The sequence below is a fragment of the Phaethon aethereus genome, assembly GCF_964289735.1.
Source record: "Phaethon aethereus genome assembly, chromosome: 25".
In the NCBI taxonomy this organism is placed as follows: Eukaryota; Metazoa; Chordata; class Aves; order Phaethontiformes; family Phaethontidae; genus Phaethon; species Phaethon aethereus.
This window is the reverse complement of record NC_138601.1, coordinates 3,410,777-3,438,014: the sequence shown is the minus strand read 5'-3', so window position 1 is coordinate 3,438,014 and position 27,238 is coordinate 3,410,777. Positions and strand designations below refer to the sequence as shown.

General features: G+C 47.1%; 1 protein-coding gene across 1 annotated transcript; it reads right to left on the bottom strand.

The window, feature by feature from the left end:
• Window positions 1-13,900: 13,900 nt before the first annotated feature.
• METTL2A (methyltransferase 2A, tRNA N3-cytidine) lies at window positions 13,901-26,066 on the bottom strand (the record flags this gene model as incomplete). The annotated part of the gene is made up of 9 exons (XM_082010408.1): window positions 13,901-14,052; window positions 15,406-15,471; window positions 15,670-15,776; window positions 16,575-16,714; window positions 17,874-17,934; window positions 18,255-18,304; window positions 19,652-20,013; window positions 24,024-24,115; window positions 25,978-26,066. The coding sequence occupies 9 exons, from the start codon at window positions 26,064-26,066 to the stop codon at window positions 13,901-13,903; spliced, it is 1,119 nt and encodes a 372-aa protein (XP_081866534.1).
• Window positions 26,067-27,238: the final 1,172 nt, after the last annotated feature.

Below are 27,238 nucleotides of genomic sequence, written 5' to 3'. Positions count from 1 at the left end.
TCTCCCACTAGATGCTTTATTAAAAGGAAAACATGGGACCAGAGTGTTACGACTAAAAGCTTCAGAGCTTTTCATCTGTGCTGCATGACTAGGAGAAAAAAAAGTAACATTCTTTACCCCATAATTTATTTTTGGCCAATCCTGGAAATACTAGATCTCCCCAAATTCCAGATTTCACTGACAACAGTTTTCATTCCTCCAAGCACAGAAGGCCATTATAAGAAGAAAATAATGCTTGTTAAAACCTTTTATTTTATAGAGTAAAGCATCAGACACCTCTAGCATAACACTTGCCGTCATATACTGTATGTACCTGGGGTACCTCTTGGCAAGCCAACGGATGCCATTATTTGAAGGATTAAAAGAAAACCCAACATAGTTGCGGGTGTAAACAGGTTAAAAGTCAGGAAATATACTATTCAAATACTGAACTGCAAAAAAAAATGGGACAAATTTCAACATTCATTATAACTGTGAATCACATCTTCCCAACTGCACCAATCAAGTTCATTTCCAGAAATGTCTGTTCCAGTTTCATTTTCTGGACTAAAGTAGGAAAAAAAAAAAAGAGAGAGAGAAGATAAAGATTTGCTGTATAAAGAGCATATGCGATGAGGAAAGTTCTTGAAGGGCAGCAAGTGCCCTCTAGAATAGGCAGTATACAATTGTTCCTTTTATTAACTGTCCATTTTGTCCCTGCCATTTCCTCCAAACGCTGCAGATCTAAGTTACAGGGGGCAAAGCGAATCTATCCGAGGGCATGCACAACTACTCTCTCAAATATGTAACAAGCCTCAAAAACTAATGGGATACTAAATGCGGTTATTAGAGAACCCTATTTCTACTATTGGCTTTAAAACCCCAACAAAGATATCAGCCTAGTTTTCAAAACAGGAAATCTGTGCACCGAGGAAAATGACAGACAAGCCATGAATGCAAAGATGTTGAAGTACTCCCCAGGTCTCCCCCCCCATGACGGAGCACAGGGTGACCATCCAGGAGGGAATCGCATCCCCATGCCCGCATGCTGGCCTGGGGAAGGGACTGCCACAAGTTCCCGAGCCTCTCGTCCCCTCCTCAGCCCTACCGCAGGGCCGAGCTCTCTCCTGGGGCCTGAGGATTGCCCCAGACCCCCCTCCATCCCTCCCAGCGGGGGATGGCACTCGCACCCCGCCCTCCACGACTCCTTTGCGGGGTGATTTTCAGCACTTCTCTCCCATCCTCCCTCCCCACTCGCGAAAGAGGGGCACGCGTTTGAAAATAAGCCGGTGAGTGAGCAGCCTTGCCTCGGTGCCAGCTGCTGCACCGCCTCGGCCTGCCTTCCTCCTCCCGGCACCCCAGGCACCGCCTCAACTCCCAGGCCGGGGATTCACAGGCCGTGCCCACCCCTTCACCTCCGCCGCCAAACCGGGGCCTCCGCGCTCCCCCGGGCCGGGCTGGGGCCGACACCCCCCCACCCCCGCCCCGCTCTTACCTCCCGCCTGCCGGGCCGGGCTGCGCTGCGAGCCCGCGGGGCCTGCGCTGCCGCCGTGCCCCGGCGAGGCGGGCCCCCGCGGCCCAGGCCTCGCTCCCGCCGCCTGGGGGCACAGGCCTCGGGCCCTTCTGCCGTGACCCCGGCCCGGCCCCGCCGCAGCCGGCGCTGGGGAGCGGTTACCAGCCTCCGCCCCCCACCGCCTCCGCCACTGCCCGGCTCCCCCCGCCACCACCCCCGGCCTCGTCGCCCCCAGGGCGGCCTTGGGCCCGGCGCTGGGGAGGGAGGCGAGGGGGGGGCCCCGCACTTCCCCCGCCGCCCCCGGGCTCTCTCACCTGGCGCTGCCGCCGCTGCTGCTCCTGCCGCCGCCCCGCCGCTCCTCTCCCCTCCTGCCCGGGCCGAGCGCTCCCCGGGCACCGCTCGGATCCCGCCGCCGCCGGGGGCAGGAGCTGGAGGAGGAGGAGGAGGAGGAGGGAGGGAGGGAACCTGCTGCGGCGGCGGCAGCACGGGCGGGAGGGGGAGGCCAGGGGCGGCTCCGCGGCCTCCCGTGAGCCAGGCGCCGCCGCCGCTGCGGGCACCCGGACTCCACGCGGGGGAGAAGGGCGGAGGGGTGGGGGTGGCGGCAGCGGGGGGGGGGAGGGAGAAGGTGGGGGGCTCGCCCCTCGTTGGCTCTGGGGCGGGGAAGGAGACGGGGCGGGTGTGGGGGAGCGAGAAGGGATGGATAGGCCGCGGATCCCCGGCCTCGCGTAAGAAACCTCGCCCGGCCGGGGTACGCGCAGGCCGGCGGCAGCCGCAAGGCCTCGCGGCAGGACAAAGGCCCGAGGGAGGGCTCGGCGGGCGGGGGCGCCCGGGCAGGTGGGGAGGGCGCGGGGCACGGGACCGCGGGGCACCCTTCGCTTCCTCGGGGGGGGCGGCGGGGCGCGGGCAGGTGCCGGGGCCGGTGCTCGCCCCCTCCCCGCGGCGCTGGGCCGGGCCCGGCCCGGATCGATTAGTGCACACACACACACTAGTGAAAGCACGCGGCGTCTCGCGAGATTTGCACGGCGGCGAGAGGGCGGGGGAGGGGCGGGGAGGGCAGGTCAGCGGGGGGGAAGGGGGGGCAGGTCAGCGGGGGGCGGGGCCTCTGGAGGGGCGGGGCCTGCGCTGAGGGGCGGAGGGAGGGGTCGGGACTGGGGGGGGCGCAGCAGGTACAAGGTGGGGGGGTCAGTAGGCCCTGGGGGTCAGGGCCGGCCGGGGCGGGGGGCAGAGTGTCAAGATGGACCATTGGGCCAGGATGCTTATGGAGGCTGGGGGGGGGGCAGCAGGCACAAGGTGGGGTCAGATCCAGCCCTAGGGGGTGTACAGGTCCGTGGGTCAGGGCAGGCATTGGCGGGGGGGCGGGAGCTGCAAGCACAAGGTACATTTCCCCCTCAGGGGAGCAGAGGTTGACCTGCCCCTCCTCGAGTGTCCCCAGAGAGGGGGTGCAGGCAGGGTGTCCATTCACGCCCCAGTTCTTCACCCCCTCTCCAGTCTCCACCTTCTACATCTGGGAGCGACCTCCCTCCCAAAATCACCCTCATCCCCCCTGGGAGGGTGCAAGGGCACCCCAGCACCCCCCAACACACCATCCCTGCCCACCTCCTCACCCTGGGGACCCTGCAAACCCCTCCAGAAGGGGACCCGGCCCCCTCACCCCCTCCTTTGGGACTGATCAAATATGGATATCGCATGTGAAACACAGCCCCGGGTGCCCGAGCAGCTTCCCGTTAACCATTGTCCACCCTTGGCTTTCTAAGGCTGGGCTGCCAAGAGATTCACGAAAAAAACCCCCAAAAATTTAAAATAATAAAAATAAGGGTTCATCCTGGTTGCAAACAAGTGATTACATCACAGTTTATTCGCCTTTCTCCCAGGCGGCAGGGGCAGAATGCGAAACGCCGCTGCCGGGCGTCGCAACCCACTCGGCTCAAAGGCTGAATCAGCTTTCTGAAAAGCAAACAAGCAGGGGAGAGGGGGAAAAAAAAGAGGTTTGTTGGGAAAGGAAATGGCCAGGCCTGTCCAAGGGGAGGCAGGCGCGGATTAGCGATGGGAGCTCTATAAAGGATTCGCCTTCCAGAACGCCGGGGCAGGGAAAGCCGAGGGACGTCCGTCACCTCCGTTTCACTGCGCGTCCGACATCGAGCAATTTACGACCGAACGGGAACCTACCAGTTTGGCAAAAGCAGTGATGTGGAGAAGAGCTGTCGGAGCATCACGGAAAAACCGCTCTCAAAAGGCAACGGGGGGAAGTCGTATTATTTTAAAATTGTTAATTTATCATACTTCGGCGTTACTTGTTAACTTGGTGTTGCAAATGGCTTTCGAAGTGCCTGCCTGTTCTTGCAAGCTGTGTTTCCTGTGCTTTAATCTGTTTTTTCGGTAGAAGAGCCACTCCAGTTTCAGCTCCCGCTGCACGAGTCACATTTTCAGCACGACCAGCGGCAGGAATTTGTTAAATAAATAAATAAATAAATAGCTTTTCGTGTGTGTTGTGGTTTTTTGTGTTTGGGTTTTTTTTTTTTTAAAGAAAAAATTCTAGAGTAAATATTCCATCAGCTGGTAAACTAATCACAGCCATTTAAGGGAGTGCTAATTAGTATCATTTGCAGTTAACATTGTTCAGGGAGGTATAAATTTGTGTGTTTCGGTTTGATTTTGAGTGCAGGGAGGAGAAGATCTGGGAGCTGTCACACCCAGTAAAGTGACCAACTTCCTGTACCCCTCGGCTCTTCTGGACCCCGGCCACCACCCCTAGAAATGCCTCCAACTTTGAAGGGAGCAGTTTATCCTTTCAGACTGCTGGACAGGAATCTGGATGCCGTAACACCAAATTTATGGCACTGTCCCCATCTTTGTGTTTTACAGGTGATGGGGGTCACTTTGATCTGATTTTTCTCCTGCTTTTTTTCGAAGGAGCTTGCTGAGGCTCTTCCTCCTCTCTTCTACGTTGCTGGGGATTGCATTGCCATCAATCTTTTCACATAGGATACCAGAAAAGACTACAGGGTTATAATATCCTAACAGCGTTTTGCTCGCTATCGTTTTCACTGAAGTCAAGACAGATCAATAACCCTGCTCCCCCTTTCTCTGGCAGGACCAGATGCCCAGGGAGGTAACAGCTGCCTGGAGAATTTATTGCAGAAGGAATATTTTCTAGAAGAGAACTTCCACGCACCACCGAGTTACAGGCTTGACAGAGGACCTGTGGCTGCAGTCCTGGGCTCTGCTGGGGTCAGGCTGGAGCAGCGGGTGGTGACTTCTGATAATGAACCCAATAAGCTGAAGTTGCACCATTCTCCTCTTGTGACCTGCTCCTCTTCCTGCCCTGTGTTCCTCTGCGCTCAGCAAAATGGCTGGGGTTTCTCTTGTCGCTTGTGATTTCAGTGATGGACCCCATCCCCTTCAGTATGTTTTGGGAGAGCTTTGGGAAGACAGCCCTTGTGGCTTGGGGTCCAAGGACCCTGCCAGCTCAGCTCTGCTCCTGGATTTTCAGCAAGCTGCTAGTACTTACAAACCCTTTCCTCTCAGCCTTGGAAATACAATCCTTCCGTACTCATCTGCGGCAAACTCAACTACCATCCTCTCCGCCTTCATCCTCCAAAGAGCAGCTCAGAGCAACACTTTCAGCTGCAGTTTCCTTTCCAAGATGCCAAAATAGCAGCATACACAGGACATGACAGCTCTCCTTTCGGTGGCGCAGAAGGGGAAGGAATCAACAACTTACAACCGTATTTCTGGCCATAGAGAGAAATTCTGGAGTAGCCCTTAATGCTTACCATCTGCTGAGTGCCAGGTAGGTACAAGAGGATTTTAGACAAGTTCATCCGATAGCCCCAGAAGGAAGAAAGTTACCGGATAGATTTCCCAGTGCAGACAGAGCCCCTAAGTGAGCGAACTCAGAGGCTTCCCTCCTACACTCCATCAGGATGCAGCCTGGAGCAGGGATGCACCGCCCATCCCAGCCTGGTACTTCACTTCTTACCATGCTGCGCCAGAGCATCTGAGACCGCGTTACCTGGAACAGCAATGGTCTCTAAGGTATAAATACATTTATCGGTGATAAGACACAGCACACTTGGACTCTTTGTTATGGTGTTATCTCCCGCGGAAGCTAATCCCCCCAGGTTCGGACCCAGCAGAGAAGTGGCAGACTTAGTTTTTTTTAATTCTGTTTTCTAAACAAGAAAAGCCAAGTTATTAGAATGTGCTTCTGTCAAGAAAAGGTCAGTTTGTGCCTTTCTGTTTTCATAGGGAAAGTTTTTTTCCTAATGTCAACTTTTAAAATACTACTTCTAAAAGCCTATAAAGCATCAAAATTAAAATATGCTTAAGGTTAGGAAACCAAAACTCTGTCAATCTCAACTGGATTTTCCCCATAGTATTTCAGTTTGTGAACAGTTTCAGGATGTCCCATTTTCTGGCCCAGCAAGAGAAGAGAATATTTGGATCTCCAAGAATTTTCATGCAGGAAAACTCCTCCTTCCAGCCCACATGTGAGTGACACACAAAAACTATTCTGTTTTCCGCCTTTTTCATTAACTTCATAAGAGCCCCTAAACTCTGGTCCTTTTAGAGGAGCTGGTTTGAGAGCTGGCGATGGGATGGTTATGAGCAACGCAGTACATTCATGGCTGACCAAATATTATCTCATTCATGGGGGCAAGCCAGCCCTCCTACACCAACATCTCTGCCAGATTCCTCCCGTACAGCATCCTGCTCTCCAGGTCTGCCATCAGCCAGTCTTAATGCTTCCTATTACATCCCCTGTGGCAGTTTTCATCTTCTTGCATTGGTCTCCTTGGATGTCAGCAATATCCTTGGCACGTTACAGTTGTATCGTGTTTTGAAGAACTACTCAGCTGCCGCAGCCATTTTCTTTGTCACTGAATTCGACTTGAGCAGTCTCTGAGAGCTCCCCTCCAGCCAGCACAGCGTGCTTAGGAAAATAAAGGGCAAACCCCTGCCTTCGCATCACAGCTTCACTGTTAAGCCATGTTAGGTTTGACCAAAATTAGGTAAGATTTTATGGGTATTTTAACATAGCATGTAACAAGTTCTTTTTGTCTTGATTTTTGAAAAGATGAAATAGCAGAAGTGAAGCTCCTAATCCTTTTAATGTGTTTTTGGTGACTCTCCTTTGCCTCTGCTTTCCAGGCTTGTGAAATACTCTAACTACATCTTTCCTAGCATTTCTGTACTGCCATAAGGTCTAGAAATGTACTGACATAATGTCACACATACACAGAAAAAGACAGCCGAGATTCTTCAGTGGTAGCAGGACTCCAGCAGCTGGGGACTTGAGAAAAACATTAAGTAGCCTGACCCTTTAAAATGTAAAAGCTGGCATCAGTGATCTCAAGTCCAAAAATTTTACAGCCATCGAGAAGAAAAAACCCCAACAAACAAAAGCCCCAAAAGTGTTCAGCACTCAATAGGTTTCTTAAGGTTTCAGCACTGGGGGATGATCTCACTTTAGTCATCACATCCAGAAGGGGCCAACCCTGGGCTGCAGAGCAGATTCTCTTGTACATAAGGAGGGAGGAGTCGCAAGTGAAGGAGCATTCAAAATATCTCACCCTTGTGTGGATTGAGCATCTAGTAACGGTAGGGCTCCTGGCACAGCCTTTCCCTCACTAAGAACATTAAAAGGGGGTCTCTCCTCGTTTTCATTACACTGGGAGAAAGCTGGTATCTCAGCTACTCAAAGATAACTCCTTCCTGAGGCCATTCAGAGAGCCTCCACCCTCCCACACAATGGAGTTTATCTCGGAGGTTGTTCCTGCCCCTCCCTCTGTCTACACCTTCAGGTATCCCATTAGGGAAGCTTTGATACCCGAACCCAGTAGGAAAGCATCCAGGTCGCTCAACCTCCACACACGTAGCAAGCCAAGCGCAACCCCAGAGCAGTGCCCTGATCCAAGGGAGCGGGTGTCCAGCCTGCCAGGGGAGGCAGCCGGCCACGCACGGGCACCGGGACCTGCACAACGGCTACCGCCCTGCTGAGGGGAACCAAACCCCACTGTTCATTCTTCTGCATGCACCTCAAACAATGTGATTCTCCTCTATGTGCCAGAAAATCCTTCCCCGTCCTTGCTCACTACCAGCTTCCTAGAATACAAGAAGGTATTATTCTCGGCAGGATTCGTTCCCCGCTTCTCTTCCTCCTGCATAAAACGGGCATAATAACACCCTACCTTACAGGGCTTTTGAAAGTCTCAATTAAACAAACTGCTCGGAGATGTGTGTAAGAGGAAAATTAAATCAACATCCTATTGTAAAGCTAGAGTTACTGCATGCATATTTCTGTAAGTATATTCAGCCTCTGTGTGAACGTCTGTAAATACATACCAACCTTCACAACAAGGCTCGTCTCAGTAGGGAAGAAGTCACTTGAAGTTGAAGAAAAGCCAGATTTAGTTTTCCATGCAACCTTGATCAACCTCTTCACATCCACCCTTGGCACTGAATGTGGAAAAAAAATGTGTGGCTGTGTAATTAAAGACTGTAGTGTAGTGTACCTGCCTAGGTGGTGCTCCCCAGATGAGAGGGACCCAGCACCACGCCTCGTGCTTGGTCCCGTAGATGAAGAAGTAGTCTGAGGGGGAGACCAGCCAATTTTCTCACTAAATGAGGAAAGCCACATCCAGTGCCCCTGGAGAAGGGTGGGAGGGTACCTCCTCACGTAAGTAGCTGTAGAGCAGATCCCCTGGTGTTCCCCACGCACACCACAGAAGCTTGAGCCGGCCTCTGCGACCTGGGACTGCAAACACCAACTTCCCACTTCACATGAGTTGAAAGAAAGTTTCATAGGCCAAAGGATTGGCTGTGATCCCCCAGAACTCCCCAACTCCCAAATAACATGAAAATGCAAGAGCTACAGTGGTCCTTTGGACTACAAAACATTAACAAAACCTGAATACAGCAGTCACGCTCACACTCCACCCCCAAAAAAAGTCGCTGTTCGCACGCTGCGTTGGTGCTTACAGTGAAGACTCTTTGGGGTTATTCAATAGCAGGGAGCACAGTTTAGAGCAGCAGGGTCCAAACCTCACCAGGATGTTCTTCCTTCCTGGAAACAGCCATGGACCAACAGGCTGGGAGCTCCAGGCAGATGCCTACACGTTAGACTTGCTAATGACCTTTGCCACCAATGCTTTCCAACCACAGCCAGTTCCCACTCATCCAACTCTGAGTCAAAGACCATATTTTCAAGAGTAAAAGCCTTCACTGGCATGACACCTCCTGTCATACCACACAGCCTTTGGGCAGGAGGTAAAACCAGAGGCACACATGGCTAAGATTCTCTTGCTTCTCTCTGCCTGTGTTTCCAGGTCTGGCTTGTGCTCTCCATCACAAAGGTAGCTGTATGCTATTTAGTTCAGATTAGCACTCGCTGTTGCCTACATAGGTAATTTCCTCCACCATGTCCCACTTTCTCGGCAATACAAGCTCCCATTCAGCAAGGCACTTACGTGCAGGAACTTACTGCCTTCAGCAAGATCTAAGCACAAACTCCAGAGCTTTGCTGATTAAGCAGAGCTAACAATTCCTGTCCCTCTAGAGCACCTCTCTTCGCAGGAGAGTCCTCAAAAAAATTCTTTCCTCCTCCTTGCTTTTCTAGTAATTTCTATCTTGCCCGGAAAACATATATGACAACACTGTTCGAATCAGAATCCTATGGACACTCTACAAAAAGATGTGTGCCAAGCACACACCCCTGTCAAGGCAGATGAATAGCTACAATAGCAAAAGCGATCCTGAGCGTGCAGCTTCTCTTCTGGACTAATTTCCCCCAATACGGCTCCAAACCAAAAGCGGCAGCAGTGCTCTGATTGACAAATCAGATCCAGTTGACTGATAAGAACAAAGACGACTGCATGACTCAGTTTCCCTCCATCTGCCTTTACAGAGATGGATGGATGCTCCCCAAATCCCTTAATAACTTGACCCCTGCAGCCTAGTCCGTGCCCTCACTTCTAGGCACTGAAACCTGTGCATCTTTCATTTGTGCTCAGGAAAAACAGCTAAGTTCAGTTTGGGTCTGTGATTCCTGTAGGGAATCCAACTGGGGACCAGCCGGGGCTCACCCCAATGCCAATGACAAAAGGAACCTCTAGTTACGATGCAATGCCAAAAGCCTGGCGTGCATACATGGAGGTTCCTTCTGCTCACACCTCTGTTTTAGTGAAAATAATCAGATGTCACTTATCCTGGAGCTCTACAACTAACTACAGAATTAGAAATGGTAGTGACATATCCTGGGAAGGTGGAGCTGAAGTATTTGGGAGAGAAGACAATTGCATCTGGTCTCACATGCTTCTCGTCAGAAGCGTTTGATGATTACTGCTGTAACAATAAAAGTCACTAAGGATGACTACTGCTTCCCACTTTCCTGTGCTGTCAGGAAGATCCTGAGAAAGCTCCAATTTTCAGTGGAATTTACAATGTATTTATTTTTGAAGTGACGGTATCAGAAATACTCCCCAGCCGCTTGTTCTCTTTACCTTCCCTGTTCCCTTCCTGACTCCCAGTTTCTAGCTGATCTGTGAAATCAGGATGCTGCAAGAAGAACAACATACCTGGGGAGGCAAAGGGTTCTTTGCCATTCACTGGAGCCCTCAGCATCATGGCTGGCCTGAAAGCCTTTCTGAAGGACTAGTTCTGGCTCAGGCCAAGTCACAGGCTTGATGCCATAATCCCTACATGAAAGGGTGATGCAAAGGGTCAGAATAGGTGTTGATAAAGTTCCCTTCCAGCCAAAACAATCTACGAACCTCCAAGGAAATCCACCATCCTCTGGCAAGAGCCAGGACCAGACTTTCCGAAGTGTAACAATGTCTGGCTCCAGAATCGCAGGGGCAGCGCCTCTGAAGAGCTATGAAATCATCTCTTCTGCTTGGGAGGTTCGACAAGTTACGTTGGCATTGCCTGTAAGCCACAGACCACAAGACTGGAATGCTGGGAACAAAACCAGAGCAGATATGTTCAGAATGGCTTTAAAGCTAATGTTACACTGCTAAAAAGGAAGAGAGAGAAGGAAAAAAAAAAAAAAAAGGCACTTAACCTGGCTTTTCTATACAGTAAAAGTCAATTTGGAGATTTCCTTTGAACACGCTAGAAAGCCGTTGTGCAACCCAGCCTGCTCAGCAGGCCCAAGGCGGGAATGGCAGAAGCTACTGCAAGTCAGGACCAAGGTACCTGAGCAGAGCTGTGTGGGAGGTAAGGCCTGGAGTCGCAGGAGAGCAGCAGCTTCAGAGAGAACGGGAGCTGGAGGAGATTAATGAAGGAAGCTCAGACAGTGTCTGTCTGTAGGAGGCCTGGCTCAATCCAAGGCCATTAACTTGTTGCTTTCTGAACACCACCAATAGGACTGGAAACAAAAGCATGTCTGCCCAGCATGGTTCATGTTGAGCGATTGCTTAAATACTCCAGCAGAATGAAGAGCATTAAGAAAGGCAAAGAGCCACTTCAATGGCTGCAGGCTCACAAGGCTGCAAGTTTTTGCATGAAACCCAAGTCAAAACCAGGCAGGCAACTGGGATGTAGCCTTGAAAGTAGAAACAAATAAATTAACTAGCCTTCATTTTCTCCCATTCAGGCGTTTAAACTTAAAGGGGAGTCCATCAACTTTAAATAAATCATGTTTATAATTAAAAACGTATTTTCCTGTGCTGCTTACAAGCCTTTGGATGATTAATAAGGCATTTTTCAAATTACTTTAATTCACACTAATTATGCTGCTTGTTTACCCCAGTCAATAATTTTTATTCCAGGGAGATAAAGCTATCCCAGGAGGAGGTCTCCCTCCAGGGACCAAGAGGAAAAGGACCCTAGGGAACTGCCTAAGGCACCACTAACATATGGGAGGTCTTTCACTGAAAGCAACACAGCTGGTTACATGAGTCACGTCAGGTTGAACACTCACAGGGCTTCTTTCACTAAGCCTGACTCTTTGCCTGGATAAGATGAGGAGACATGAGCTTGCTCAGCTCCCAGAGACCTGGAGCTGTGTTTTGCCTAGACCTTGCCTGAGGTACCAACCTCGCCAGGGGACCAGACTTTGTCAGTCTAGCACAAAACCATAGCAGTGGCTGCACAGTTTCTGGTCTGAGTCAGGCTTGCATCTGGCAGAAGCCAAATGTGTTAGGGGCAAGCGGGAGGGACAGAATGAGAATTTAAGACCCCCGTTGACATTTTCTCCTGCTTTCCCTGCCTTCAGCAGTATGGCGCTCTTCAGCTTTTCAAGCCCACATGCTGACCAGCAGGAACTGGAGAGCCAAGGAACATGGGCTCCCCCCATGCTTTGCCCCCTGCACCCTAGTGAAGCTGTATCAAGGGCAGGTCAGTAGCAAGGTATTATTTTTGAACTGCCTTTACAAAAAAGGACAGGAGATGGAGAAGCAGAAAAGGCCACACAGTAGCTGTGAAGCAAAACGATCTCCCATTCATTTTTCTTCTTTCCAAAACTGCTGCTTCAAGCCTTACCTCCTCCTATGTCATTTGCAAATGCTGGGAAGTTTCTTAGCCCTTTAGGAAATACAGTACAACAAATTGAACAAGAATTCTCTTCCCAGTTATTTGATTCTCTTTCAACATTATTTAAAAGAGCTAGATATATAAAAAAAGCAGTGGTGCATTTCCATCCCCACCCCAGCACTGCAGCCTGCCTTTGTGGTGTGAATGGATTTGCTGGGTAACCTTTCCACAGGAAGGGCTGAAATGTCCTGACCCAGAAGCCTTCGGGCAGCAGACATACCAATACCTGCAGGGTGACACAGTGATGTGGAACTTAGGAACTGATCATGCTGCCACATGCCCAGCAAAGAGTATTGCTATAGCCCTTTCCAATGCTTTACAAATCAGGGTGCTCCTGGTTTGATTCTCCAGGACTCTTGCAGACTCTCCAAAAGACAGCAATGGCATTTCCTCATCTTTTTACCCTTTCTCCCCTGTTTCAAGATAGCAGTTATTTCATAACCTATGTGTCTCTATAGTTGACAGTTATTCTTAGGCAACTGAAAGCTACAAATACAAGTGTCTAGCTAAAAAAATATGCATGCATTGTGTAGCATGAACTGCTCTTCAGCTAGCAGTGCACACACAATAGATCTTGTTGCTTCATGAACTACAACAAAGTAGGAGATATCAGGCAAGGCTTTCCCTTCTTGAGAGACGAGGTACTAGTGAGATTCATGGTAACGGAAGAGGAAAAAACCTGTAGTTACCTAATGGTGGCCCAAATCCTTTAGATCAGGCACGCAGAAGCGTGTGAGTTTCTGTGGAAGCCTGATTTATATTAATCAAACCAGTACTGAAAAGCATTACCACAAAATTTATTCTAATACCTGTTGTACCACACCCTAAAAATAAGAAAAGAAAACAAGCCGAGATAAAAGATATTTGCTGTCAAAGGTGGGGAAATACCTTCAGAAAGCCACAATGTTGGCTTCCTCTAAGAAATGAAACAAGAGTGGTAGACATTCTTCAGATTTCTTATCAATGACAGGTGTCTTGTCTACTTGAGATTAGCACACCACCATGACAGGGCAGTGCAGTTCACGACCTGGGGGCTGCAGCCAGCAAGAACAGCTTCTCACTGTTCAAGCAGAAAAAGTAGGTAGTTCTGCGTAAACCCTGGTCCTGAGAGCTGCTTCTGATACTCCACACTCTGGAGGTGCCCTAAAACTGGCATCAGCCCCAAATCTTTGAAAGCCCAAACCTTGCCTGATATGAATTTATAGCACCTGAGCTATAGCATACTAGCTCCCTAGATGAATATCCTCACGGACAGTGAGAGCAAGGCAGCATAATCTGCTGTCTCCACAGGTTATCTGCACACCATGAGGCATCCATGGGGAAGCTGGCACAGAGAAACTGGCATGCTCTCAGTTCCTGCCCTCAATCAGTGTATTTTAACTTGTGGATTTGCACAAATCTGAATGACTGGAAAAGAGCTGCATGAGATAAGTTGGCTAAGGGATTCATATTAGGCATACTGACCAGCTGCAAAGAAGAGCAGATTTACCCTTCGTATGATTTTTGTTCTCAAGAGTACACAACACAGAGGTAAGGTTGAAGCTCTCCTTCTGTTTCATGTGGAAATCCAGAGTAAGAGTGACTCGCTACTCAACTTGCTCAGCTGCTGTAAGACAGTTTGACCATTTCTTAAGTTGTTAAAACCGTAAATAATTAAAAAAAACCCCTCAGACTAGGAGCAAGACATCTAAAATACTGCTTGTTCTTCTCTTAGAGCATTTGTCCTTAGCAGAACTCACTTGAAGTGATGCTAGGGACTGTAAAAGGCACTGAGGTCCTGTGTGCGCTGAACTCTGTAAAACCGCATCTCACCAGGAGGACACACTGCATATGGCCATGAAGAGGCTCCAATCTAAAAAGCATCCCTCGTTTTCCTCACAGTTGAGGGGCAGCAGGCTTGCGGTATTTGCACTGGATCCATACTCGATACATGGTCATTTGTTTCCCACGGTTCACTTGCAATCGTCGATCAACCAGATTCTGGATTTTCTCCAGCCCAGCTGTTGTGAAGAGATCATCCAATTCATCTGGAAGCAGAGAGGAGGAGATTGAGGATGCCATAGGTTTCATTTAACTGATACATGCACACACTGAGGTTTAAATTGTGTTGAAAGATGGGCCAGAAGAAAGTCACAGTCTTGCTCTGGCAGGGAAACGTGAAGACCAGACAGGACCTAACTCCTGTATTATGGGAGGATTAAGATCACAGTTTCTCTAGTTTCCCTTGCGTTTACCTTCTACCAAGGAAGGAAAGAATTATGTGGAGGACAACTAGAATTACGAAGACTTGACAAAAAGAAAACAGCAGCAGTTTCAGACATGGGTATTGCCTCTAGTAACTGATTAAGGGAGCATCTTCTGGCAAGTAGGGACAGATCCATTCCTCCCCCCTCCCCGCTCTCTCCAGAGGAATTTCAGAGTCTGTAAGAGCAAAGAATGGGATCAGACCTACGCTTTTAAATGGCGGCAATAGGACCTGTGCTGTACAGGCTGGAGGGGAATGGGATTCATTAAGGTTAAGTTTGGGAAGAAAAAAGTCCTTCAAAAACCACACCCTACTGGGGCCCAGTCAAAGCACTAAGAGCCCTCGAGGCTGCAACACTTAGACTGGCAGGTATTCCTGACCAAGCAAATCAGAATCGTAGTGCCCCAGCACACTGGGCCCTGGGCAAAGCCAGACCGAGTCCTGCTGAGCAGCAGAGAGCTTGTTCAACTGCAGCCTGGGAGCACGTGATTTGTATGGAGTTTCTGTAGAAAAGGGCTAACAGGTCCCAGCTTGTGCTCTTTATCAGATGCTTGCCATCGTGAAGCATTTGCCAAACACGCATTAAACATTAATTTTGTTGTGACAAACAAGACTTGTGCAGTGGGGAAGGGAATCGTTTGTTGCAGTTGTGGCAGTGCGCTAAAACTGACCATGCAGAAGGGCCCACGGAGGAAGGGGCTGGAGGTGCAATTGGTGATCAGCAGGGAGAATACAACCCCTGCTGAACACTCAGCAGAAGTGGAGAGGCTGCCTCAGCTCCATGCTGAACCACGCCCTTCTTATTTCCTCATAGGAGAACAGTGAAGAGAAGTTCCTTCAAGAGGTGTTCATCTCACTCCATCCTCCGCAGGCAGCAGGATTCAAGGACTGCTTCTCCAATCCCACCCCTCCCAGTGTACCAAACACTAGTCTTTCCCTAAGAGGATTTTCCACTAAGGAATTCACCATGCCATATTTGCATCAGCAAGAGACAAGCCCAGGTCCCTCTGCAATGGGGAGACGCTTAACATTTCACACTGCTCCAAGACAGGCTAGAAGGAGCTAGTGGCAAAACTTGAGGGCACAGGGACAAAAGAGGTGAGGAGAGTCAGAGAGATCTTTTCTAGCCTCCTACCTTGTGTAAAGAAGTAGACTCTGGTGCCATCACCTCTCACATAGAAGTTATCAGACAGACATTGACCTAAGGGCAAGAGGGATTTAAACAGTTACCAGCTATCATTTAAAAATCAACAACTGCCATCCAACAAAAGGACTCCTCCCAGCACATGCTCTGCTTAAGGGGAATTAATGAGCTGCCTCTTAAACAGGGTAGACACTACTCCAGAGAAGCATCATCTCTTAGTTTTCTGGCAAGACTCCACAGGGGAAAAGAAAATACCTTTCTTAAATCGAAGCTGGGCCAGATCATAACGGCCATAATCTCGTAACAAAATCACTCCTCCTGGTTTCAGAAGGCGACTCAGTCTGTTAACGATGCACTGCATCCTGAGGAAGGAACAAAACACAAGTGTCCAACATTCTGCAAAGTGATGCTTGTTTGCTTAGCTTACTTTCTGAAAAGAAGGTATAAAGTTTTACATATGTTTCAACTTCATATAACTTCAGTTTCACCAAAAGCTAGCACTTTCTGAACTCTCTCAGACTTAGGTGGGTTGATTTTATTTGGCCACCTTATTTCTGACACACCCCAATTCTGGTTTGTTTTTTTCTACAATGATAATTTAGCCTGCCACAGCAGGGATTAGCTGCTAATTACAAAAGGACCTCCATTGGTTTCTGTAAAACAAGTGATCAGTGAACTTGAAGAAAAATGCTGTGAAATAAAACCAAAGGGAACAAAACAGACAAACTAGTGTAGGTTGTAACACAATGTCACACTGAGATCAAAGCAATTTTCTTAACTGTTTTCTGAACCTCTCCCCTCCCTTCTTGCCACCTCCCATATGAGAAATTCACCTAGTCTTTGAGCCTTAAAATCTAACAGCATACTTTCCACAACTGGGTGCTGAGTGCTCATTGTGGCTGGATTCAGAAAAAGTGAGCAACTGTGACCACAGCAAGGCATCAGGGATAGCCACTTAGCACTTCAAAATCACACCTATCCTGTGCCAGAATTTGTTACAACAGAAAGTACCTGCAAATTTCATTTTCAGAGGCTTAATGGAAAACTGGACCAGACAGAGAACAAACTTTAATCTTCCTTGATATGGGGGACCTACTATCAAAAAACTCCAGTTCTATATGCATTATCTTCTGCAACCAGAAGGAATTATTAAAACTTACTTCTCTGGGAGAATCGCTGAGAGGACAAAGATAAGAATAACAACGTCAAGACTCTTGTCTGGCATTGGGAAAGGACTTTGGTCATTGCACAGGTCATGGACAAATGCAAAGCAGCGAGAAGAATCATATTCTGTGTTGTTCTGTATTTAAGGGGAGAGAAATTGGAGCATTAGCAGCAGACCCTGATCTCAATACTATCTAGACATGCATTTTAACTTTCACATAGTAATATAGTGGTGTGTCCAGAGATCTGTTTCAGCCTCACTGGACTAAGGCAGATGCGGTCAGATAGGTTCCCTGGTCAGAACAGGGGTGAAATATGAAAAATAAGTACACAGGTGAGATTTATAAAGAGCTTTGGACATTCAGACAATTAGCACTGCTAAAAACCCAAAGCTGGACTGAGGGATTATTGCAGTTTTAAGGTCAGATTTTCCACTAACAGTGGTAAGAAGTGAGGGATTTACACTGTTAAGCTGGAAATATTTGCAAAAGTGAGAGTGTCAGGGCCCCTCTCTGCATCACTGAAATCAATATTCAGCTACAAGCAGATGACTCTGTATATGCCAAACATCAAACCTGGCTGCCTAAAGTTACACTCTTAAAAATCACATTTAGACTTCTAAAAGTAGTTGCATATTTTTCTAAGCTGCTGCTATGGATTGCAGTAGCCTCTATAAACAGTGCTTGTGTCAGCTTAAGAGGATGAAATGGCATGCTGCCTCTGCTGTTCTGCTCCTCATCTCATCTCATGAAGTGACTGATTACATTTGATACTTCATATATTCTCAGTTGTGTTCTGAACTGAAATTTGTTAGCAGTATTTGTCCTTTGAGTAAATTCCAGCCTCCTGCTCCACAGACTGCAGTATCTCTCCTCAGCTGTCTGTGCAGAAGCAATCAGACCACGTTCCCAGAACTGCAGTGACAGTAACGCACACACAAACCAAAACCAGCTTCAGTTCCTGTTAAAAAATAGCCTGAATGTTTTCAAGGTTCAGCAGCTACTCAGCTAAAACAGCACTGGATTTAGAAAAGTACTGCCAACTACAGGGGAAAGAAAATCTGGCTGACTTGTCTGCTGCCAATGTGACATTTTGAGAACTTCAACTTCCCTCATTTCTACAATCTTTGATGGCTCATTTTCCTGATTTACCAGTATAAGGGTCAGCATCAGAGATATCTAAAAACAGAAAGCTGCCAACACAGCTAGACAGCTGGTGGCAGCTGTGATGTATTTGTGTTAGTGTGCAATTGTCACCATGTACCTCCTACCTTCATAAGTCACCACTGACTTTACCTGGACAAGATCCACAGCTGTTGTAGAAAAATCACAGCAATAAACAAAAAGGCCTGGGTCACTGAAATAAATAAAAAGAAACCATCATCATTTACATAAAGGTGCTCCACAGGAATTACAGAAGTGTTTCACATGCACAGAGCACAGAATTGGGAGCCAGAAATCCTGGGCTTTAGTCTATCTCTGTCAGTAATACCTTGTGCATTCTAAAACCAAAGATTCCTAAGCTCAAAACACAATCATTTGAAGTCGCACATGGCAAATGTGCCATTTGCATCTGGCCTTCCTCTGAGATTGTCTAAACTAAGAACACATGCAATATTTTTCCAGTTGTTCTTCAGTGGCTATCATGCAGGTAAAAACCTATTGAGAACTACTTACTTGTTGGTTTGTAAAATTGGGAAGACTGTATTTCCAGCACCACAGCCAACCTGCACAAACAAAGTAGGTGTACACATAGTGAAAATAATTTCTTCAGCTTGCCTCATGCAGCTAATTTCAAATCATCTCTTTACAGCCATGGAACAAAGAGAAACTCATGAGTAACAACTGAGCATAGCAGCGACCATTTGCAAATCTCACTGCAGGATCCGAGTATGTTCAGCTCTGAGGAGCAGGCTTACATACAAGCATTTGTGGGAAACCACTAAGCCAGTTCTCGTAGAAATCTTACTAACATGCTATATATTTTTACTCTTTTGGAAACTGTTATTGCTGTAATCCCAAGCATAACAACCAATATGAGTCACTGAAGCATTGGCAAAGGCCACGGATTAGTTGCATTCACTTCCACAGAAAATCAGGGCAATGGAGAAAGGAGTTTGCTTTATTGTAATTACATCCTGCTGTTTCAGAGTTTCCTTCACTAGATGGCTCTTCCTCAAGTTACAACTAGGCCTAAAAAGATTCTGCCTTATTCCTCTCACTTGTTCCCATCTGAAGAGAAGATGGCGCACACAACTGGGTTTGGGGAATTTGCCTCTGAATATTTAAGGAATCAGTAAAATTGAAATAGACTGAGCAGAAAACACCACTGATGGCTTGTAGTGACAGATATTACTGAAAGTACTCAAGTGAGACAGACAGGAAAGCCACAAGGACCCAAGAACATCAAAGTCTGAGGAAGTCTCAAGACCTCAGATTAAATTAAAAAATTGGAAGGACAGCTCATATTGACTCTCCCTGGAAGGGTGGAACTTCCAAGAACATGAAGAATCCAACAACAACAGTGATATCTACAAACTACAGGTGGCAGAGCAAAAGGTCATTATTGGCTGTCAGTCCTATAGACTTCTCTGGCACAAACTCTGTATCAGTCTGAGATTCTCTGTTATTACATGGGCCATAAGGAACAAACCAAACAGCATCTTTACATTCTTGGTTTCGTTGTTTTGTTTCGCATCTCCCAAGGCAAACAAGAGTCAGCAAAAACATGCAAAACAAATGACAAGGGAAAGCTTTACACAGGCAAGTAAAAGAATCAGCTTCTTCAGAAGATGACTTTTAAATGATTGTTTCAACAGCTGATAGTAATAGTTTGTCTTTTAAACTCAGAAACTCCTTACGGTCTTTGTGCTCTGCCAATTCACACTCTGAACCAAAAGAAACCCAACAGATTTAATTAAATTATAAGCTACCCTCTGTTTTTTGCATTTTACTGACCTAAGGCAATCATCCCACTCGCTGTTTGCCAGTGATACATATTTTTATGTCCCAGTCACACTAACAGTGACACCAGGGATTGTTTGACGTGTGACACTCTGGTTTACAGCTATTACCTCTAATATACGGTAAGATGCAGATGATCCTGGGTAATCTCCATCACTTTGATTCAGCTCACTATACTTCTGTGTAGCCAACTCCTCTGTGCAGATCTTAGGTGTGTTTTTTATCAGGTTTAACTGGTTCGCTGCCCTGGTTTCCAATGCACAATGTCCATTTTCACAGCTTGCCAGCCCTTCATTTTCGGATTCTTCTTTGTTACTAAATTCATGCACAGAATCCCCATTTTGATTTGGGTTCCTGTTAGGTGCCAGCTCAGGAAATTCAGTGAACAGCCAGTGCCTGTCCTTGAAGAAGCCATTTTCATGGATTTTGTAAAAGTCATCCCAGTACCTCTTAGCATTCACCTCGTATTCCTCTGTAAACACAAACAAAAACATCACCAGCAGTCAAATCAGAAGGTCTCAGAGTTTAATCAGTCAGGGATCACTGCAGACATCTATTCAGCAATTTGCTTTAATAAGTAAGGTTATTCATTGAAAATCACCTTTATTTAAATTGTGTCATCCCACATGAACACTCAGCCTGCCTCCTCACAGTTACTTTATTAGGACTAAAACAGGGAAAAGAGATAGAAAAGGAAACTGTCTGTCTCCTGGTAGGATTTAAAGGAAGCTGGCAAAAGAAAAGACCTCTTTGAAGGAGGCTGGAATGAAGAAATCCAGGTTTTACTTCTGTCTCTAACACTAACTTGTTAAGTTCACTGGAACAATTAATTTGGAGCCTCATGACACTGTCAAGCACTTACAACTTCTAAGGAATTCTATGACAGCTGCCTGGAGCTGAAGAGCTCCTGTCCAACATGCTACCCCTTTTTTTCAGATGGAGAAACAGAAACATTAGTTAACTATAGTTAGGCCTGTCAGAAAGTTCAATTAGCACTTGCACAATACTCCAAGATTACAGGACAGCATGTTTTACACAAGTTTTGCTAGAGTCCAGTCTACAGCACTTTGTTTTCCGTAGTTCTGTGCATGTTAGAACATCACACACTTATGAAATTAAAACAAAAAAGGGGAATCAACAGAAGTGACCATTGCCATTGAGATAACAGTGGAGAGCTAAGGTGGATAGATTAAAGATTTATATAAATTAACTTTAGCAGCAAGCATTATAATTTTCACACCAACTGAATACATTTCAGCAGCAAGATAAGTATTACAGAAAGCTAGAAGAACTCTTACAAAGCCATGATCTAATGAAATTCAAGTCACCCACAGAATTATTTCCACACACCTTCACAGATTTCAGATCAAGTACAGTTCTGGGGGATCTATTTTTTCCATGGGAAGTTACAACTCCAACTGGCTTCCCGAATTCTCATCAATGTGATGAGTTCTCTGTCCTGGGAAATAAGAGCTAATTATAACATCCTATGCTTGCAATCACCTGGAGGCATTAACATCCACAGCCAGAGATCCCAACTGCATTTCAATAACATGCAACTCCTTAGCCATCTTTGCACAGCAACAAGTACATTACTGAATGCAAATGATTCTCCCACAATTAAAGACAACGACTGTATGTGAGAATGGCATAACCTCTCTCCAACATCTACTAAGAGTAGGGTTAAGAGAAAAAGCAGGCATCGTAAAATTGGAGATTAGTATTACTATCTGAACTGCAGTTTATTTATTAGTCTTTCTGAAAAGCATACAAGTGTTTAGAAGATATCTGAAGGGAGACAGTAAAATGAACCAAGAACACCCAGAAAAATATGTAGCCTCAGCCAAATATAGACAAAAATGGCTTTAACAAAGAACAAGAAGTCAGTCATATATGTATTTTTAGTATGATCTATCCCTGAAGCACAAAGAGCTATCTATAAAAATAATCTCTTTACTTCAACTACAAGGATTTTCTCCTTTTAGGAAGTTTTGTCCTTAAACCCCAAGAAATTTTCATGTCTGATATTAGACTAGAGCAGTAAGTTTGTGCCATGATCTCACCATAGCTCAAAGCAAGCAGGGTCAAGGCAGTTCATTATTTGCATTGGAGAACTCAATGACTGCTAATGTCAGAGGACGAAGTGTAATTCATTCAGTCCCTGGTGCACACCTTCCTGAATTGTCACTTGGTCCATGCCCTAGTAGGGACATGCAAGGCTGCTGGGGCTGGAAATGCTCTTTCAGCTAACAAAAATACACAGTCCTGATTCCTGATGGTCCCTAGCAATCCCATCACAGCCTGACTGTAATGGGATGCTTACCTGAGGTGCTGTGGCAATATTCCTACCCAGCCATTTTGCATTACCCACATTTTTGCCATGGTATAACGCTGAACAAGACATTGTGCTCTTCCTGTGTTCACTTACTGTGAAATTCTGTTGGATGCTATTGAACAGCTGGTATGCTCCAACCCACGTGTGTGGACACTTTATTTAAAGCTCATTTACCTCATAGCCTAGTGTTTTCAAAGCACTGGAATAAAGGATCAGTAACAATATAAATGCAAAAAATCAAGGGCCAGCTGACAAAAATCATGCAATAAACAGTTTTAAAGCAAAAAATGACCATATTAATTCTTCAGTCTGACTTCCTGCACAACTTTCCTTTATGCCAGAAAAATTGACATACTACTTGCTTCAAGATCCTTTTTGTAGCATTAGCTCATGGCGACACTGGCGTGCGAGGCAGATTCCTTCAGACTTTCTTGGTAAGGACTCCTGACCTTTCTGCTCATCTTTGTAAGGACACCCACAAAGCCAAGCCCATACTTACCCTTTCAGATTGCAGAAGAAGTGCAAACAAAAATAACTGTTCACAAAATACAGGAAGAGAACCAGGGATCCCCTGAATTGCATGGGGGCTAATTATGGAGCCTCAAAAAGAAACCAAGAAACTCTTCCACTTCTTTCTTTGTTCCCAGTCAGGAGACACATCTTCAACATAGCCCATGGAACTTCCCTCCTTCTTCGGAACAAATTCTGACAGCCCCAAGAAGTCCACAGAATAATACAGCCATAATGACCAATAGCCTGCCTTTGTTCTCCTGCTTGGACATTACTGATTCTCAAAATACTAGACCCTTCAGGCACATTTGGCTGGGCTGGCTTCCCTATGTTTCAGCCATCCCATTGTCTCCACACGCTTCCCACTGAATAGCAGCCATCAAAATTTGACTGGCCTCCATTGTTCAGTCTGGGAAATACATCATGAAGACCTGACAAGTTGCTCTAACAGTAAATTGCTCCACATTTTCATAGTTGTATATAGGTTCTCAAAGCATGACAGACAGCATCCTTTAATATTAACCAGATTTTAAAATGAACTCAACACAATGGGTATCACAATAGAAACTGCTGGATACTTCTGGGAATCCAAGAAATTAGGAGGGTTGCTCTTTGGTATAATTAAATTTGCTATTGTGAACACAACTGGAAGCTATATGGGAAGTGTCTCAATAGCTCCAATAGTGTTCAGCATTGCCTTTCAGATGAAACACTCAATTTAATTTGAACAAAAGGAGCAGATCCATCCTAGAACTCGGCAAGGTGTAACAAGATCATCATCAAAAGAGTCTCTTATCATATCAAAGAACAGGAAGCCATTTCACCATCATTTAAGGGACTGGATGGTATCTAAAAAATGTGGAGGAAAGATGCATTATTAACCAGCTTGGAACAGCTTCAACCATATTACTTGCCTATAGAGCTGTGCACCTTTAGCTTGATTCAGATTCAGGTAAGCTTTGCATTTTGGATGTATAAATATCCTTTAAGTCAAGTTTGAGAAAAAAAAACTTGAGTCCTTTTTCTGCCTCTCTGATAATAAATACTTCAATCCAGATAAAATAATTTTTCTTCTCTTTTGATTTAATCATTTGTTAACCTGGTAGAGATGAATATGGACACCACTTTATTAGACCCTCTTAAGAGAAAAAACAAGTTTGCATTAGGGATAGCTCCACAGCATGCAAGCAAACAAAAGACTGCCTGTTAGAAGTTAAGCTTTAGAAAGCGAAAGCAAGCGGAGAAAACAAGACTAAATGAGGCTGTTGCTCTATGCTGAAAGAAGTTTGTTGACAAGAAACACTAACAAGTATTTAAACATACACAACATCAACAAAGAAGCTCAACCCAAGATGACTCCTCCCAGACAAGAGCATTTCTGTTCTAGTAGGATGAGTCTCTGGAGAAGGTGGAAAAAGTCACAGAGAGGTAAATTAAGAACAGAAAGATTCCTCCTCCATTTTTGCTTATCAACCTAGTGGTTGATAATGAAAAACCGCTAGGTAATGTATTTTGAATGATTCAGGAGATGGGGGGAAGGGAGGAATAAATGATAATGCATATGCAGCTCTGGCCAAACTGTTCCACTCTTGTGTGAACAAGTTAAAACTCAGCATTACAATAGCATCCAAAAGTACCTTGTTTATCTTGTGGCAATAGCTGTGAGCTGTTCTCTTGAACTTTACTCCTGGCACTGGCTTCCTGCTCTTCTGACCACTCCACATTATCCCTGTTGTAAAAAATAAGATGAACAACTCAGCTGAGAATAGCAGGGCAAAGACAGAGAGAAAAGAGAAAGGTCTAGACAGCTCTCCAAACTGACAGCTGTGGAGCTTTTCCATGATCTCTAATTCTAGCTCAGCAGCAGTACAACAGCTATCAGCACATACAGTTCCTGCTTCTGAATGAACCGCACTCGTAGCATTACAAAAGATGTAACTGGAAGGGAGCGCAAGAGATAGCAAATCTGTCCGCTAATCCTTTTTCCTATTTGATGCTCAGCCAAGTTCAGAGGAAAAATCTTGCTATAAAACCATGAGGACATTCAGCAAAAACAGGCCTCCTTGGAGGGGAACTGCCATTCTCACATGGTGGAAAGGACTTGTTCCTACACAGGTGACAGACAGGCAGGCGTTTGCGTGCTTTCACTCAAGCAGTTCATCAACAAGAGCCATTAGATTTATGTGCCTTGAGAAAGAAAACATAGTTTTCCTTCACATGTTAAAACAAAAAAAGGCAGCAGGGTTATTTGGAAAATAAAGTGTTATATTAATATTGAATCCAATTATGAGAAAAATATGCAGGAAGCTTTAAAGCATTAAGAACCTATTAATAACGTAAATGTGCATAAACAATTGTGTAGTCATTAAAGTGATTCACTTGACCTTTTTTCATTAAAACAAGTAAATGAAAAGCAGAATACAAGGATCAAGAAGCACTGTTCTGGCCTCAGGAAGAATTACTCTTTTGATATTAACCTCACAAAACAAAGACTTACATGTCAAATGTGTGAAAGAACTAGATTACTAGGAGTTTCTGCAGGGAAATACTATTGAGGATATGCTTTTGTAACATACCTTTGGTATAGTATAGTCCCAAAATGAATGACAAGCTGATACATGCACATATTACTTTATTACAAATTAAACATACCAATTCTCAATAGGGCTTAGCAGCCCGAGACCAAAAGTGGACATATTTACTTCAAAAATGCAAAATACCTTCAGTTCCCAGCAAACTTGAGAATTTGGGTGCTTAACATCTCTTGAAAAAACAGCTTTCTCCAGCCAAAGACCTCCTATTCCAAGCCAACACCTAGCACGATCTCACACTCTTACAGCATTGCGAGGCAGCAGATGGGTGAAATGATCTTTGTTCAATTTATACACTAATCATTAATGTATACAGGTGGAGCAGAGTTATAGATTTCTGAGAGTGGATAATTTTTTATTAACTATAGCAATGAAACAATTGCTACAAAGCAAAACACACATTCTCCTGAAAGATCAAGGGGGTCTGAGGAATCCCAACTGCATCAGGAGGAGCCGAGGAAGGCTCAGGACCCAGCGGGGATTAGCACCCTTCACACCGGCCGAGCGGGGCACGGTCCTTCCCGCACCTCCAAGCTCTCGCAGCATCGCCCCAGCCAGGGGGTGCCAGCTCCCCGCCCCAGGCCTCCCTCGCTACCCGGCCGCCAGCCCGACATCCACAGCTCCCCCGGCCTGCTCCGCGCCCCGGCGGGCACTTCAGAGGCGAGCTCGGGCACCGGGCCAGCGCGCTGGGAGAGAAGCGCGAACAATGTCCGCGGCGAGTCCCCGTGAAGCGGAGCGAGGCAGCTCAGGGCTCACCCGCCTCAGCCGCCGAGACCCTCGTTACACAGCGCCCCGCCCGGGGCTACCGACAGGCTAAGGCGGCAAGGACGAGCCCACATCCGACCACCCAACCCCCGCGGCCGGGCGCGGAGAAGCACCACAGGGCAGCAGCGCCCCGGAGCGCCTCGGCCGGCTCCCCGGGCCTCTCCGCCATGAGCAGCAAAGGACTGGGGATCTGGAGAGGGCACCGGCGGGGCGAGGAGGCGGCAGCCGCCCTCACCAGGCGTTGTGCTGGAAGAGGCGGGCGGGGTCGGTGAGGAAGCGCCTCCCGAAGAGCCGCCGCTCCGGCGCCGCCCTGGGCGCCGCCATGATGTGCCGAGAACCACAGGAACCGGAAGCACCGCCCTGCGGTCGGACCCGAAAGAGGACTAGGCGGGTGGCGGCGGTCATGTGAGGGACGCCGTTGTCACGTGGGCGCGCTGGCGGGAAGCGCGCGGCGCGGGGTGGGGAAGGGGCGGCCGCTACCGCAGAGGAATGGCGGTAACAGGGAGGCGGGAAACGGTCACTACGACGATAAAAAAACGCTTTTCCTGGCTTTTATTTCGCATTTCATACACCGGGGTGAGAGCAGGCCCGGCCCAAGCCGCCACTGTCCAGCACTGACTGACCTCCTGTGGTGTCCAGGCACAGCCTTTGCCTGGCGTCCGTCGCTGTTCCCTGCCTCGTGGGCCGCCGCCTGCGGCAGAGCTGGCGGTCCAGCCTGCGGAGGTCAGCGGCCGTCACCAGCTCCCGGCAGGCGTTCCACGACCAGGAGTAGGTGCAGAAGGTGTGGTAGAAGTGTTCGCTGCCCGTCTGCAGGCCGATCCGGCTCCCGCTGATCTTCTGCCACAGCTTCAACAGGCTGCGGCGCTGGTGGAGGGCTGGGCTGTGCCTGCACCGCTTGGCTGCCTGCGCCTTCTGGGAGGAAGGAAAGTTGAAAAAGGACGCAGAGAACCGTGGTGGGGAAAATCACACAGCTTTGCCCAGGTGTGAGCCCATGCAACGTGCATAGGTACAAGACAAAAAGCACCTCGGTGATGCGTTACAACGCGGTGCTGGCAGGTTATAACCAATTCATGCTGACAATTAACAGTAATAAACAAGTAAGCTATTATTATACCTCTGGTTTAATTTTTCCTTACACTTAAGACAAAATTGCTCTTTAATACCTGTGTCTAGTTAAAGCATTCACCAGACAGTTAATGTATAGTTTATATGAATGACCAGTCACACTTAGTTCTGCTCTAATTGCAGTCCCTGTACGACAGAGTGTAACATCTACCCTCTATGTTTCGCACTCACTTGTGCTTGTGTCTTGCCCAGGCTGTCAGTTGTCGGATGACGTGGTGTGTTCAGACACTCGGTGTTAACATCAGGGGAGCGGCTCTGCTTTCTGCGGTGAGCGGGAGGCTTGAGAGCAACTGCCTGATTAAACAAAGCACAGGTTTTCCGGCTTGTCCCCATACCTCCTTTGATACTGCTACATAGCTGCAACATCGCTT